General features: G+C 42.9%; 1 protein-coding gene across 3 annotated transcripts in view; it reads left to right on the top strand.

The window, feature by feature from the left end:
- Nucleotides 1-13607, top strand: part of CARS2 (cysteinyl-tRNA synthetase 2, mitochondrial) — a 41453-nt gene that overhangs the window by 13478 nt on the left and 14368 nt on the right. For all 3 annotated transcript variants that reach the window (XM_065058565.1, XM_065058571.1, XM_065058580.1), the window contains 4 exons: nucleotides 1183-1312; nucleotides 4016-4149; nucleotides 8404-8471; nucleotides 11099-11165. In XM_065058565.1, the coding sequence (XP_064914637.1) occupies nucleotides 1183-1312; nucleotides 4016-4149; nucleotides 8404-8471; nucleotides 11099-11165 (399 nt within the window). The remainder of the gene's footprint in view (nucleotides 1-1182; nucleotides 1313-4015; nucleotides 4150-8403; nucleotides 8472-11098; nucleotides 11166-13607) is intronic.

Raw genomic sequence — 13607 nt, 5'->3', positions numbered from 1 at the left:
GAGCCAAGATGAAGATTCAGTAGATATAACTAGGGCTATATTTCTGTCCCTTTATTGCTTATCAATTTTGAATGACGAAGCAGGTGTAATGGACCTTTGTGATGTGCTTCTCTTAATATTGCATGACATTCTGAATAAAAACTTGACTCTATATAATATCAATAAAGTACAAGTGGAATGGCTTATGAAAAGTGACTAACAGATCTCAAAAAATAGCTGTGAATCATTAAAATGTGTTGATACTGGAAAGCTCCATAGATTGGCTCAGACCTGGTGATACACCATGGTTTTATTAGCAATCTGAAATAAGCAGAGAAAAGAAGTAAACCTAGCGTCAGCTGCTGATAGAACAGATGAGCGATGTTAAATAAGAGAACTTAAACCAGTGCAAGTTGCTTGCCAAGCTGGATCCCTTCAGGCCAAATAGATTCATTGTTCTGCATCAGTGAAATGCGAGGTCATGTATTTGTCAGCAAAAAAAAATACAGAGATACAGAGCCCAGAGCCCTGTTCTGTAGCTCCTGCCAGGGAGCGATGTGTGTCTGACCGGGTTTTAGGAGCCAGCAGAGATGAACCATCCTCTCTGCCATACTGTGGCAAAAAGGACGATATCCTTGACTGTGCGGTGAAGGAAGCAACAAATATAGGTGGGGAGAAGACCTTTGCAGAGAAGCCATCGGTACAAATGGTAACTGAAGTTTGCTACTATCCGAGAATAGTTTTGATTCTCACCTCCATGCTCTTCTTAGCTCCACAGAATCTGAACCAGAAACTGTTTGTGTCCCAGAGAAGGAATTACGGTGTTTTGATGTTGGGTGGGGGCTTTTTTTGGTGTGTGTTTTGGTGTGCAGTCTGTTTGTTCTTGGCAGACTGGCTGATAAGTAACTAAATGAATGACGTAAAACCAGAGAAGGCCAAAACCACTAAAAAGATAGGACGTATTAACCTTTTAGCCTGCAGAAACATAATTCAACATATTATTATTTTTTTTTTCAAATGGTTGACTGATAAACTGGAAGCCCTGTATAAGAGGGAAGGAAGGAAAATTGCAGGAAAATAAGTTGAGCAAAAGAGATTAAAATCTGAGTACTTCGTTAAACGCACATTCCCACTTGCTTTCATTTGCTCTTTTTTTTTTTTCTTTGAGACACATCCCATTAACAAATCACTTTTTCTTGGCAGTTGGTACTGATAAACGACACAGTAAAGATTTTGCCCTGTGGAAGGCTGCCAAACCTCAAGAGTTATCTTGGACTTCTCCCTGGGGAAAAGGAAGACCTGGATGGCACATTGAGTGTTCCACAATATCAAGGTCAGATTTCTTGGATTTTAAATCTAGTGCTGATTTTTGTTTTCAGTGAGAGTACAGTGGTAGCAGCAGTATTCAAAGTGTTTTTTTTCCGATTGGTAGAAAGCACCAGTTTTAATGTGAATACTTTGTGCAATTTGGGATGTCATGTGTGGCCCAAATAAGCTCTGCTCCACCTTGGTGGCATGGCTGTCTTGCTATGTTTTGGCACCTTCTCTTAAGAAAGACTTGAGTATTCAAAATATGCTGTGCAGGATCACACAGGTGATTAGCAAAGCTTTCAACCTGAGCTAAATAGCCAAAGTTTTAGAGAAAGTTATGGTACCTCTTTCCTTTGCCTCCCCTTCACTTCTTGCAGTCTTCATCGGACCTAGTTCAGCATATGGTGCTGTGTCAGGAGGACAGGGTATGGGCATTCATCCCAGCTCCAGTGGGCATTTGAGATCTTGCTGGCTTTATCTTAACAGCAGTTATGGTGTTCATGCTGCTTATCTAAGCATTATTCAGCATTTTTTGAAAGTCAGACACAGTATTAAATACCCTGATTTCTCTGGGACAATATTTTCTATGGGCATGATGTGAATTGTGCATAGTAGCCTTTTGCTTGTAGTTGGTTTAAATTAATCTGCTTTGAGTTTTATTTTCTCCACAGGATGGTAGTACTTTGTCCTGCACTGTATTAACTTGTGACTATTAATTTTTATTTAAGAAAACCCAAGACTTTAATTCTTCTCTCCTGGAAGACTGATAGTGGTACTTAGGTTTGCGTTAGTCTCAGGTCTTTTTCTGGAAGTTAATAACAAATGCTTTAGATCTGACCCTGTTTAACTTAAGTTTTCAAGCCAAGCTGGGAGTAGATTGAACAGGTGTTTTAGGTTTCTCTCTCATATCCTTTGCTGATGCATCTGGGGTATTAGTCATTACTACCTGATTGTGAAAATCGTTTCTAAGTGTGATTATCTGTCTGTAAATAGTTTGAGCACTGTGAAACAGTGCTTAAAGCAACTGAAGTGCACAAAAACATTCTGTATTTGAAGTGTAACCTGTGACAGAAGTGGACAGGTAAGAAATGCCAATTACAAAATGCCCTGCCTGCTAGTGAGGTGCTGTTTATAGTCTGCATTTCTTTCTGTAAAAACTTATTTTACTGTTGCTGGATGAAGCTCCTGCTGTGTAAATAAGAGTTGAGCCATGCAGAGCATATGTGTAGTAATCTCAGACTGTGAAAAATGGAGAGCTTATTTTGGCGAGTTACCTGACACGTTTTGCTGTCCCACTCAGCTGTCCACGGCCAGTTTTAAGCAATGCCTACTTGGCTGTTTTGCCAAAGGCCTCAAAGCACGTTAAGTAAGCAAGGTGAACTCATTTTGAAAAGTCTCTGAAGTGTTCCTGGGGAAGGTGAACGAGAAGGGTGTTGGTCTCTAATACAGCCCCAGAGGAGGGAACCACCTGCTGTGACTTAGGTCTGATCTCCTCCCTGGAGTTTCCCTTGCGGTGGGCTGGGCTGCTCCTCCTGCCCCTCAGTCATCTGCAGATCCATCTCTCCCCAGCTCGTAATGGTTTTGTTGGAGGGAATGGCAAGTGGCCTATGCTCCTCTCTAGATGGCACAAGGAAAGGCATGAGCCCATGAAGATGGGTGCTAAAACTGGGTTTGGAGCATACAAGAAGGGACATGTGCTTGGGAAATGGCAACAGCTGGTCTTTCTTCCCACCTCTTCTCTTTTTCTTCCTGTGCCAAGGTATTAACAAGGTGTTTTGTCCCAAAGAGGGACACAAGTATTGATATCTAGCCAGCTACCAGGAGCAACTCGTTAAGGTGACATATGGAAAGACTGTGTGTGCCTGTGTGTACACACACATGCACGCCTGCATGGGCCTTGCCTTTTGTTTTCTACTCGTGTAGACTTTGCATCTTCCCCAGCTTGAGTGTCCCTGACTTCTGGGCAGTTAGCGTTGATTTACCTCCCTGTGAGTAGGTAAGTGTTGTCTTTGTGTAACAGGTGGACAAAATGAAGTTATTAACTCGCCCGGCAGGGACTTGCTGGAATTGTGGACAGTATAGCAGCCTTGCCTCCTGGTCTTTAACCAGAGATGTCTACATCTGTCCAGTTGCCATATGAGGACCTTGCTACCAGCCACCAGTATTTGCAGAGAGGTCTGTGCTGTGCAGGGTTGTGGGTGACCCATGCAGGTGCAGTCATGCTGTTGGGGTGAGGGAAATGGCCTTCGGAGATCAGAGGCACTGACACTTTCTCTTGACATTATAACAATATCGAACTAAGCATTTTCTATCATGACTGCTTGCAGTATTGTCTGAGTTCTTACAGTAAAAGTACAAGATAAAGAATGGTGATACCCAATTTACAGAAATGTTCGTCACTTTGAAGTTGTTAGGTTTGCAGGTGAAGACAGCTGGCTGATGCTGAAACTTAGCAGAACAAGGAAAGGAGATGTCTTGCTTGCCCTTCTTTAAGTTAGAAAAATACTTGCTCCTACTAAGATTTAATTGTGGGCGGATATGTGTCCTGTCATACAAGTTCTGCTGCAGTTTCGATATCCAAGATCTATATAAAGTCTTGTTCTAAAACTGCAATCATTAAATCGTACACTTAATTTTATGGTGTTTCATCTTATTCTTTTCTGCATTTCTTTTACAAAAAGCTTTTGTAGTCTTCTACTTACTGATCAGGAAAATATTGTTACAGTGCAGTGTTTGGAAAGCAGCTGGACATCCATACTGGTGGAATAGATCTTGCATTTCCTCATCACGAAAATGAAATCGCACAGTGCGAGGCCTATCATCAGTGTGAGCAATGGGGGAATTACTTTTTGCATTCTGGTAAGTAAAGTATTAATCACCTCAGAGGTCTGTACAAATATAAGGATGGTGGGATTTTTTTAGGTTTGGCATTTGTATGGTATGAAAACAGATGCTCTACTACAGTGACCAAGTTCCTGTCCTCACTAGGTGAAGAAACATAAATGAGAGTGAATCTTGAAACTGTAGTAGTTACAGTGAAGTATTCCTGAATTTCATCTGGGGCAACCTCCAAATAATAACAGTATATGCATTGCCCATGTACAGTGTTTACTTGTAATTAAAAATGTGGAAAGAAGAATTTTTCCTGTAGAATCTCATTCCCTTGATTTGCGTTTCCTTGAAATTTGAGGATGCTCTTCATGATAGACTTTTCTTTTTAAAATGTATTTTGGCTGTAACAGTCTGGCAGGAAGAGGATGAAAATTGTTGATCTTTTCTGTATGTGTTCATGTAGTCCTTCTAAAACCAGAAATTCCTGCTGTCAGAACCAGAACTGGCAGTATCTGAGGGCAGGGTGTGGAGGTGGCAGGTGGGCAAGTAGCTGATTGTAATGTGATTGTAATGTTTGAAAATAATTTGGAATAGAAAAAAAGTCTCCCAGTGTCTCTCAGCACCAGTTGCTTGTGGGCCTAAAAAAAAAAAAGGTTTTCAGAATCAAATAGCCTGTAAGTACCATGAAAGGCTTTTAATCATCATAACAAAAGACTACTGGAAAATAAGAATGGAAGAATGGTAAGATACATGAACCGACGAACAACAAAGCTTACGAAGTGGTGATCCTGCAGGGAAATGTCTGAACTGGGATGTTCTATGTGGTTTGAAATGTGGAGGGAAGCCTTGCAGGCAGATGCTCTGCTGCAGCAAACAGCCACTGGACTTTCCATGTGCTCAGTTCACATTCCTGTGACTCCTTAAATTCTCCTGGGAAGCCTTTTTTTTAATCCACCAGTAGCATTATGCCTAGTGATGGGTATGAGAAGCAAGGTTCATGCTGAAGACCAAGTCAGTCAGATGCTTTGGTCTGCTCTGGTCAGGCTTGATCAATGAGGTTGCTGGTGGGTGGAGACAAGGAGGTCCGTGATATCTGTGGACCACATAAAGACCAAGTCACTCACCCCTGGGCTCTGTGGAAAACTGGGGACAACTGGGTCTTGTCATTGTTGTCCCTTAACTCTATCTTGTGCTCTGACCCACTTCAGTGTCTCTCTGCTTTCCTATGGAGTGTGAGTGACTTGGTGTTGCTGTAGCCTGTAGATGTCCCAGGCATTGTCTCTTCCTCCAGAAGTGACCTCACTAGCTACGCCTGAACTGTACCAAAGTGTCTTTTACTCGCTTGGTCTTCAGCATATGGTTCTGCCTGGCATGATGTAGGACTGCTCCTTGCTGCCTTTGCAAAGTGGCGCTTCAGTGAAGTTTGCATTGTACAGGACTTTCAACCACATCGTTGTCTGGTGGTACTAATGCTGTTCCCATTGATGGAAATCTCGAAATTGGTTGTTCCTGTTGCAGTCATGGTGGTTCTGGATGGTCTCCAAAGAACTGAGGGCAGGTTCAAATCTGCAGTCTCTCTTCTTGCTGCACATTACTTTGTGCAAGATGTCTTGGTGAACTCTTTGAGCTACTTCCCTGAGTAAGAGATGCAGAGCTGAACCTGTGCTATGCCCTGGGAATTACTTGGGCTTTTTTATATGTGTTTGTACTGTGTGGGATGACTATTGAATTTTAGTTTCAGTTAACAGTGTAGAGCCTGTTATAAATCAAGAGCAATTGTCCAGAGGCTGGTGCTTACTTCAGGATGTTTTTTGCTCCTGAAGTGCTGGGGAATTCTCTGTGTCTCCACTGCCAGGTAGAGCCTTCTGTTGAAAAGCAGTGAATCTGACTTTTCAAGCTTGGAATTCAAACTGTAGGGGAAATTTTCTTTGAAACTAACTAAATTACGGAGGAGTCATTTTTTCTTAAAAGGAAAAATAATAAGAACTTAATTCCAAGGGCAGTTTGTACAGTGAAGTTCTCTGGGAGCTGACAGATCACATTCATTAAGTCAAAAAAATTTGCTGGAGGAAGATAGTGTGAATTATTTAGGGCAAATGAATTGGCTTCAGGAACAATTTATTCTGGTAACAGACTTCAGAATTTTAGCAGCCTCGGAATTGGAGGAGCAATCCCCATTAGAGAACGAAAATCCCTGCACTGGGGATAAATCTTCTTATAAGGACTTTATTTTTAGACTACTTGTACTCTGGGAAGAGTGCCAAGCCAAAGTTATGAAAATCCTTGTATTTTGTGATTCTTTAATGAAATCATTCTAAGTGCTGAAACTCTTGAAGAGGAACATTATTTCAAATTCAGATGTTACCTGTAGCTTATTAGAAAAACACAATCAAACTATTTTAAGCTTAGCTGCCTGAAGTTAAGTTGACATTTAGACATTTTTGCAAAAGAAGAAAATATTAATCGTACCTGGGCTAATCCCCTTCTCCCAGGAGAAGTTTGTCTGTGGGTTTTACTTGAGTTGCAAGAGCTGTAGGTGTCCAGTGCTTCTGACAGCCTGAATGTTCTTATTGAGGGCCCTGAGTTCAACCACACAGTGGTGAAAATGGCCTCACCTGCTGACAGTCAGGACAAATACAATGGAAATGAGATTTTGGGTTGATTGTAGATTTCTGCTGTAGCTGGTTCCGTATTCATAGATCTTTTGCTTCTTTCCTACTCTCCATAGAGTGTGTTGTTCAAACCTAAATTTCCAGATTGTCGGTGTGGGACCAGAGGTAGCCTTCATGTGGGGAGTCCCTGGTGCTTTGAATTGTTGTCAGAAATAGCTAAGAAGTGAGGCTTTTCATGCTCATTTACCAGACCTGAGTGTTGCTTTTGTATCTAGACAAGCATAGTGAGAGTTTTATCGGCTTGTGGAAGAGAATGGGTTCCAGGCAAGGCTGCAAGAGCAGCGCTGTGTGGAGAGAAGCACAGTATTCAGACAGGTTCTTGGGCTGCTGAGCAGAAATGCCACCTCTGCCACCACCTGTAAAAGCAGAAGCACAGTTCTGTGCTGTCCTTGCAGAGCACTCTGAGGGATTGGTGATGCTGGACTGCCCAATCTGAAAGACTATGGAGCACTGCTGTGGTATTACAGAATAAGAAAAGTTCATGCTTAAAAGTCTGCCTCTGAGTACGAGTAAGTGCTGGATTCTGCAGATCACAACATGCCTGAAAATTGCGTGCTAGTTGTGGGTGATCAGTTACTTACAAGATTACGCTGTTACTAGGAGAATTGAATTAAGGCTTTTAACACCATTTCTGAAGTGGTGCTGGGAGGTCTTTCATTGGCTGTGTGTTCAGCATCTCCCTGCTGCTGTGAATAATTGATGTTTTCCATCAGCGTTGGTGCTGTGGCTGGCATGGATGGGGCCCAGGAACACACAGCCTGAGGTTGCCCATCTCCTGATTTGCTTCTGAGCCGTGTGGACTCTCCTAAATGTGATGGAGATGGCTACTGCCTTTTTCCTGGACCACAGCCATGCAAACCAACAGTCCACATGGCTATTAAAAGATCTAGCAATGCTCAGAGATTGTGTTTTAAAATTGATGCCTAATTCAAATTAGGCATCATAGCTACATCTATCCCTCCCAATTCTTCTCCGTCTCCCAAAGTCTGGAGTGTGCAGAAAAGTTATTTTACATGTAAGCTGTTTTGAACCAGCACAATTAACTTTTGGATTGAAAAATACCCCAACAGTGTAACAGCAGCCCGCAAGTACTGAGTACAGAAAATTGTTTGAGTTTCAAGTATATTGTAATGTAAGATCACTGGAAGGTCTTTTAAAGGTCTTTAAATATTTCTAATACATCAAGAGTAACAGATAAGGTATTTTTCTGTGAAGACTGAGAAGTATTTGCTTGCTTATTTTTATGAGTTCATTACGAATTCTGAGCAGGGAGATGTTTTGTTTCTTCCTTATTAATGTCTCTGCTCACGGTGGTGGTGTTTCTTTTTCTTAAAACCCAAACCAAAACAAAAACAGCAAACAAAACAAAAATGCACACATTTTATTTTCCTATGTTTAAAAATTCACCCAGCAGAAGTTGACAATGGAGAGACATGCGGGACTGTAGGTAAAGCTGTATATGTTAGGTGTTGCATTGAAATGGTTGGCACATACCCATCACAGCGTATGCTGCCTCCAGTGTTTCCAGTGCCTCAGTGCAGTCTTTCTCATTCACTCCCCATTTAAAAGCATGCTTATTTATCCTGATTATTTTTTTCTGTTGTTCTAGGGCACTTGCATGTTAAAGGAAGTCAAGAAAAAATGTCCAAGTCATTGAAAAACTACGTAACAATTAAGGTAATTTCTTTCTGTGAATTGAAGCAATGTGTGTTTGTACTACATGAATATTAATCACAGCCCTCTTCTGAGAAAACACTGGAGTGTGTGCTTATGCTACAGCAAAAGACCCAAAGTGGAGAGTTTCTCTAGCGCATTATTGTGGGTCTGAATGTAGGAAGCCTGCTTGATCTCAGGGTTTGCTTATAATGTTGATTTTGCTGAGCTGAGAACATTTGTAGGAGCAGCATTTGTGCCCAGTAGCAGACTTTCTGCATCATAGGTTTATGGTTGGACTCAACAGTCTCAAGAGTCTTTTCCAACCAGTGATTCTGCTCTATAGCAGTGGGTTCACATCTGTCTACTCTCAACAGTGCATATGCTTCTGGGACTTAGAAAAAAGCAGACGTTTTTCCTTGTTGTGCTTTGGGTGAAATGGGACATAGTGTCAGCGTTTTGTCAGGAAGCTATTATGTCCTGCAGCCACACTGTGCCAGCGGCCCCTTGTGTTCTCCTTTATTTTTATACAGCCACCTTGCTGATGCACAGGGAGTTTTGTCTTTTGGTACCCAGAAGCCACATGAATATGTCTTATTTTGCCGTGTCCCAGAGTTTTTGGTGTTATCCCAAGCAGGGTTTCTCTGCCAGGCACGTGCAATACAGCTGTGCCTGGCGCTAGGGCGGCTGCCCTGACGGCTGACAGCTATCGCCAGAAGTGGGTAATTTCCTGCCTTTAGACAAAGCTTGAGAGGCTGTTTCAGCACATATGTTCCCCTTTGCCCTCTCAGAAGACTTAATTAAAATCCCTTTAAAAAGGAGTTCAATATGAGCTGCTTTAGTCTTAATTCTCCTGATGGTGTCTGGCTAGAATTAAGCCCTGTCTCCCCCAGGAAAATTACCTATCGCTCACAATTTTTTCACAGAAATTTCCCAAGTCTCAGCAGATGTTGTGGACAGGGTGGAGAAATGACCACAAATGCCATGCAGTTAAAAATAATGTGTAGAAATGTTCCCCTCCATGTCTGCCATGGGACTTGTTTGTGTTGAGAAAACAAAAACTTCAGGGCCATCTCTCTTCCCTTGCGGGTCTTCACTTTTAAATTCTGCCCTTAGACAGACGTTAAGCCCTACGTGGAAGTTTCTATGCGTGTTCCAGAAGAGAGGGGCCTGTCTCTGGGACAAGGCCTGCGGCCTTCCCTTGCTCCCACTGGCCACCATCTGCATTCCAGGCCGTCACCTGGGTATGGCTGCCCTGCAACCTCTCTGTCAACCTGCCCTGTTTTCCCTGCCCCGTGTCCACTTCTCCTATATATTTTTTTCTAAATAGCTATTAGTTCTTATCCCCAAAATTAAGTGTGTTGCAATAACTCATGGCTGAGCAAACAGCTTTCAAAGAGCTACGATAGTTTCTCCATGCTCCATTTTTAACTAAAGGCAGAATTATTTCTTCCGGTTCAGATAGTCCTTTCCCAAATCCGAATGTATTTCTGTACTTTACTCATATTCTTCTTGCTTTGTTATTAGCATAAATCTTTTGGGCAGATTCAGTACACTCAGTTATATAGAGTTTATTTAAAACCAACCAAATGACACTTACCAAAACAGCCAGTTATAACTGTCTTTTCTTGATTTAGCCTGCCCTGATTGCCTCAATTATTTCTATTTTCACTTGAGAGGTAACACATTGCTGACACTTTCCTAACTTCACTGTTCCGGCTGGTTTAGTCTGGTAGCAGAAGCTAAAGTTTGAAATGTGCATCTTTAAGCAAATGACACTTCTCATATTTTCTTACTTGCATTAACTTCTTATGATTCCCTGTTTCAGTGACACTTCACTGTTACAAACTTACCATCACCAATTTGCAGGCAGGAATGCAGTGTTCATAATCAGTCTGCGACGGTGTCCAGCATTGATGAAAGCAGATTTAGAAGTGGTTGAACGTTTTATCAGTGTGCTTCCCAAGCACCTCAATAGTTCTTTATAGTAGTAGTGTAAATTATGCTAGTAGTAATAATTTACTATTTACTGCAGTAAATTATTTATTAAGCTAGATAAATAATAGGGTAAAATTAATGAGTTTTCATAGTTAATACAGATAAATTGTAGCAATATTTTAAAAATATATATTTTTGTTATATTTGTTCAGTCCCTGTTTTCCTTCATGTTCTCATCCTGCAGAAAAGGAACGCTTATTTTCTTTTTCAAGAAGTCTTTCTTTTTTCGTAAAGTTTGCAAAACTCAGGAGCTGACCTGTATCCTGGTCTTAGACTGATCATTTCAGCTTGTTTGGTTTGTGTGGGTTCTTTTGGTTTGTTTTTTGTTTGTTTTTCGTTTTTTTTACAGTGTATGTTTGATCATAATTACAAAGTACTATTCACCATCTTATATTTGACCATTGTGTGTATATTTATATCTTGTATATATGTATGCACATCTATCTTATATGGAATTAGATTTTATTTAGTTTATACTTTAAACCAGTGTTATAGTTTAAAGCTTTTATGCCTTTCTTAAACTACAAAGGCAGGTTATTTGTCATGTTATCTTGTCTGAAATATGCTGTGAAGCCAGTTTGAGGGGGTGGAACGCCTCCTGAAGAACTTGTTTGATATAATGCTAAAGCTGTCTTTTCCTGGGTGGAGTCTAGGATTTCCTGAAGAAATTTTCATCGGATCAATTCAGGATGTTTTGTTTGCGCAGCAGATACAGCTCAGGTGAGGAAAAACAAAACAAAACACCTTATTTTTTTGAGATATTCTTGGCTTTCCTTTGCACCTCCCCGGCTGGCGATGCAGGGGTGTGGTGGTGGAGCGGAGTCTCCCCGCAGTGCCTGGAGGTCCCCTCTGGCCCGTGGAAGGGCTGGTGGTGCTCTGTAGGGCTGCTCTTTGGCTCTCCTTCAGAAAATTTTGCATCTTTACCAGGGACAGTGCTTAACCGTTCGTCAGAATACCTTTCTGAGCCACAGTTAATTGCGACTCTCAATTAATTGCACTTCCAATTAATGAATTACCTCCATCTCTGATTGGCATGTGTTGCAGCCTCTTGCATTTCAGTCACAATCAGCTGTTTTTGGAGATGTATCTAGGTAGAGCTTTGCCTTATATTCCCGTAGGGTATAACAAGGGCTTGCTAATAACTTTTTATCTCCCTGCTGCGTTATCATTTGTTGTCCTGTGGAGTTAGTGAGTGTTGAAGCAGTTCTGTGGTGCAGCGCAGCTCGCTCGCACCTGCGCATGATAACCTAATGATAATCTTAGCCTGGCAAACACTGCTGGTGGGGAGAGGTGTGGGAGATGTTGTCAGCTTCCCTGTCTATGCTGTGGTGTTTCCAGCAGGCAGGTGCTACTTTGAACTGGAGGAGGTTTTCGTATGAATCGTGTTTTTACCAGTTTTACCAACAGCAGACAGTAGTTCCCCAGCCACTGCTGTGTCAGCTGGCTTGTTGTCTGCCATGGCATGGAAAGGGGATGGCGGAGCACAGGGAAATATTGCTGTGTTGTTTCAGTGGGCCTATGTCTGCCTCAGATAAAGCACCTCTAGCAGTGTAATTGCGGGAGCTGACGTGGCTGTGGCTTTGCTACTGTCCATCGACATGCAGTGCGCTACAAGCCTTGACAGACATGCAGTCATTGGACCAAGAAGTCTCGAGCCACCTGTCTGATCTTCTTAGTGGAGCCTCTCTCTCTCAAGGCAGCTGAGGGCACTGGGAATGCCATGTATTCCTTAAGCATTTTGAAGCAAGGGAATAGTAGACTGCTGGTTATTAACTGCCGAACTCCGCCATGGTTGGAAGGGAAGAGCGGATCCAGGTGGGAGGTTTGCTGCAGAGCAAGCCCCTGTTGGGAGCAGGAGAGGGGGCAGGTGGTGGGGAGCGCTGCCACTGCGGGGCAGTGACACGCTGGGCTGTTTTGGGGTGATGCTGCAGGGCAGTGGCATGCTGGGCTGCTTCCTCTGGGTCTCTGTCAGGAGGTGAAATACGTTGTGCACACATAATTGGCACCCCAGCTGCAGCTGGTGGCACTGGGGAGTCCTGAACAAACATGGATTTAAAACAAAAGAATTAAAAAAGCTAACACCTACAACAGTAGCCTATATATGTTTGTTCTGTAAACAAAAGTGGAATAGCTGGCAATTTCTAAGCTTGTCTTGGGGCAAGGAATGGCCCTGGAGCCCTGCAGCGGAAGGCTGCCTGCAAGCCTTCTCCTCCGCATGTCAGCCAACTGCATTTGAACACCTGCAAGACAGACATGACCCTCTCTTTTTTGCCTGACTTCTAGGTTAAACACCCTCCTGTGATAAAAACAGAGGGCTACCTATGCAAATGTAGGTGGCTTTGATGAAAGGTTGGAGTGGTGTTATGCCAGAGTATAGTAGTGCCAGTAAACCAGTCAGCAGATAAGGGTTGCTGGAAGGTCTGCTACGCTTGCCACCTCCAACCTATGTGGTAGGGCGCAGTTATCTGCTGTCAGGTGAAGAACCAGGGTCCCTCTCTGCTGAGCCAGGTATTTACTATGCAACCTGTCAGTTTGGGTCCCTGCTGTCAATTCACTTTGCTCTAAAGGTAAGTTTACTGCACTCCTCCTCATCTTGCTGTCTGCTTCCTAAGTATCTTTATTAGAAGTGAAATCCCAAGCACATTCTGTTTGGTCCTAAAAAGGTTTTCATAGCCTAAACCAGTTGGCCATGTTTCCTTCCATCCCTGCCTGTGCAGAAGAGCCTTTTTATTCTTGCTGAAATCCAGGTTTGGGAGGTCGGGTGATGTTACTGTGCCCCTTGTATCAAGGCCATAGAAGGTCTTTGTAGGCATGTGGATGAGGGCAGCTCCTGACAGCTGGGATTGACTCATGCTTGGTGCTGTGGTTTACACAGATGTTGGGCTTGAAATGGGCCTTTTTTTGTGGTCTGGGGCTGCCCCCTGCATGTGTGTGTGCTGACGAGCACCTGGGGACAAACATGACTCCAAACTGTGGCAGCCATGGAGGGATAAGGGCTGGAGGGGTGTGTGTAGGATGTGCATGTGCTTTTTGTGAGCAGGGGCACCCATCCCATGGCAGTCACTGTCACAGGGATGGTAAAGCTGGGTGCCTTGCCTGTGGGGAAGAGGAGAAAACACAGAAGGAAGAGGCTTTGATGCAGGACATCACCCTTCCCCAGCG

Source organism: Columba livia, chromosome 1 (genome assembly GCF_036013475.1).
Source record: "Columba livia isolate bColLiv1 breed racing homer chromosome 1, bColLiv1.pat.W.v2, whole genome shotgun sequence".
Lineage (NCBI taxonomy): Eukaryota > Metazoa > Chordata > Aves > Columbiformes > Columbidae > Columba > Columba livia.
This window is presented reverse-complemented; position numbering and strand designations above follow the sequence as displayed.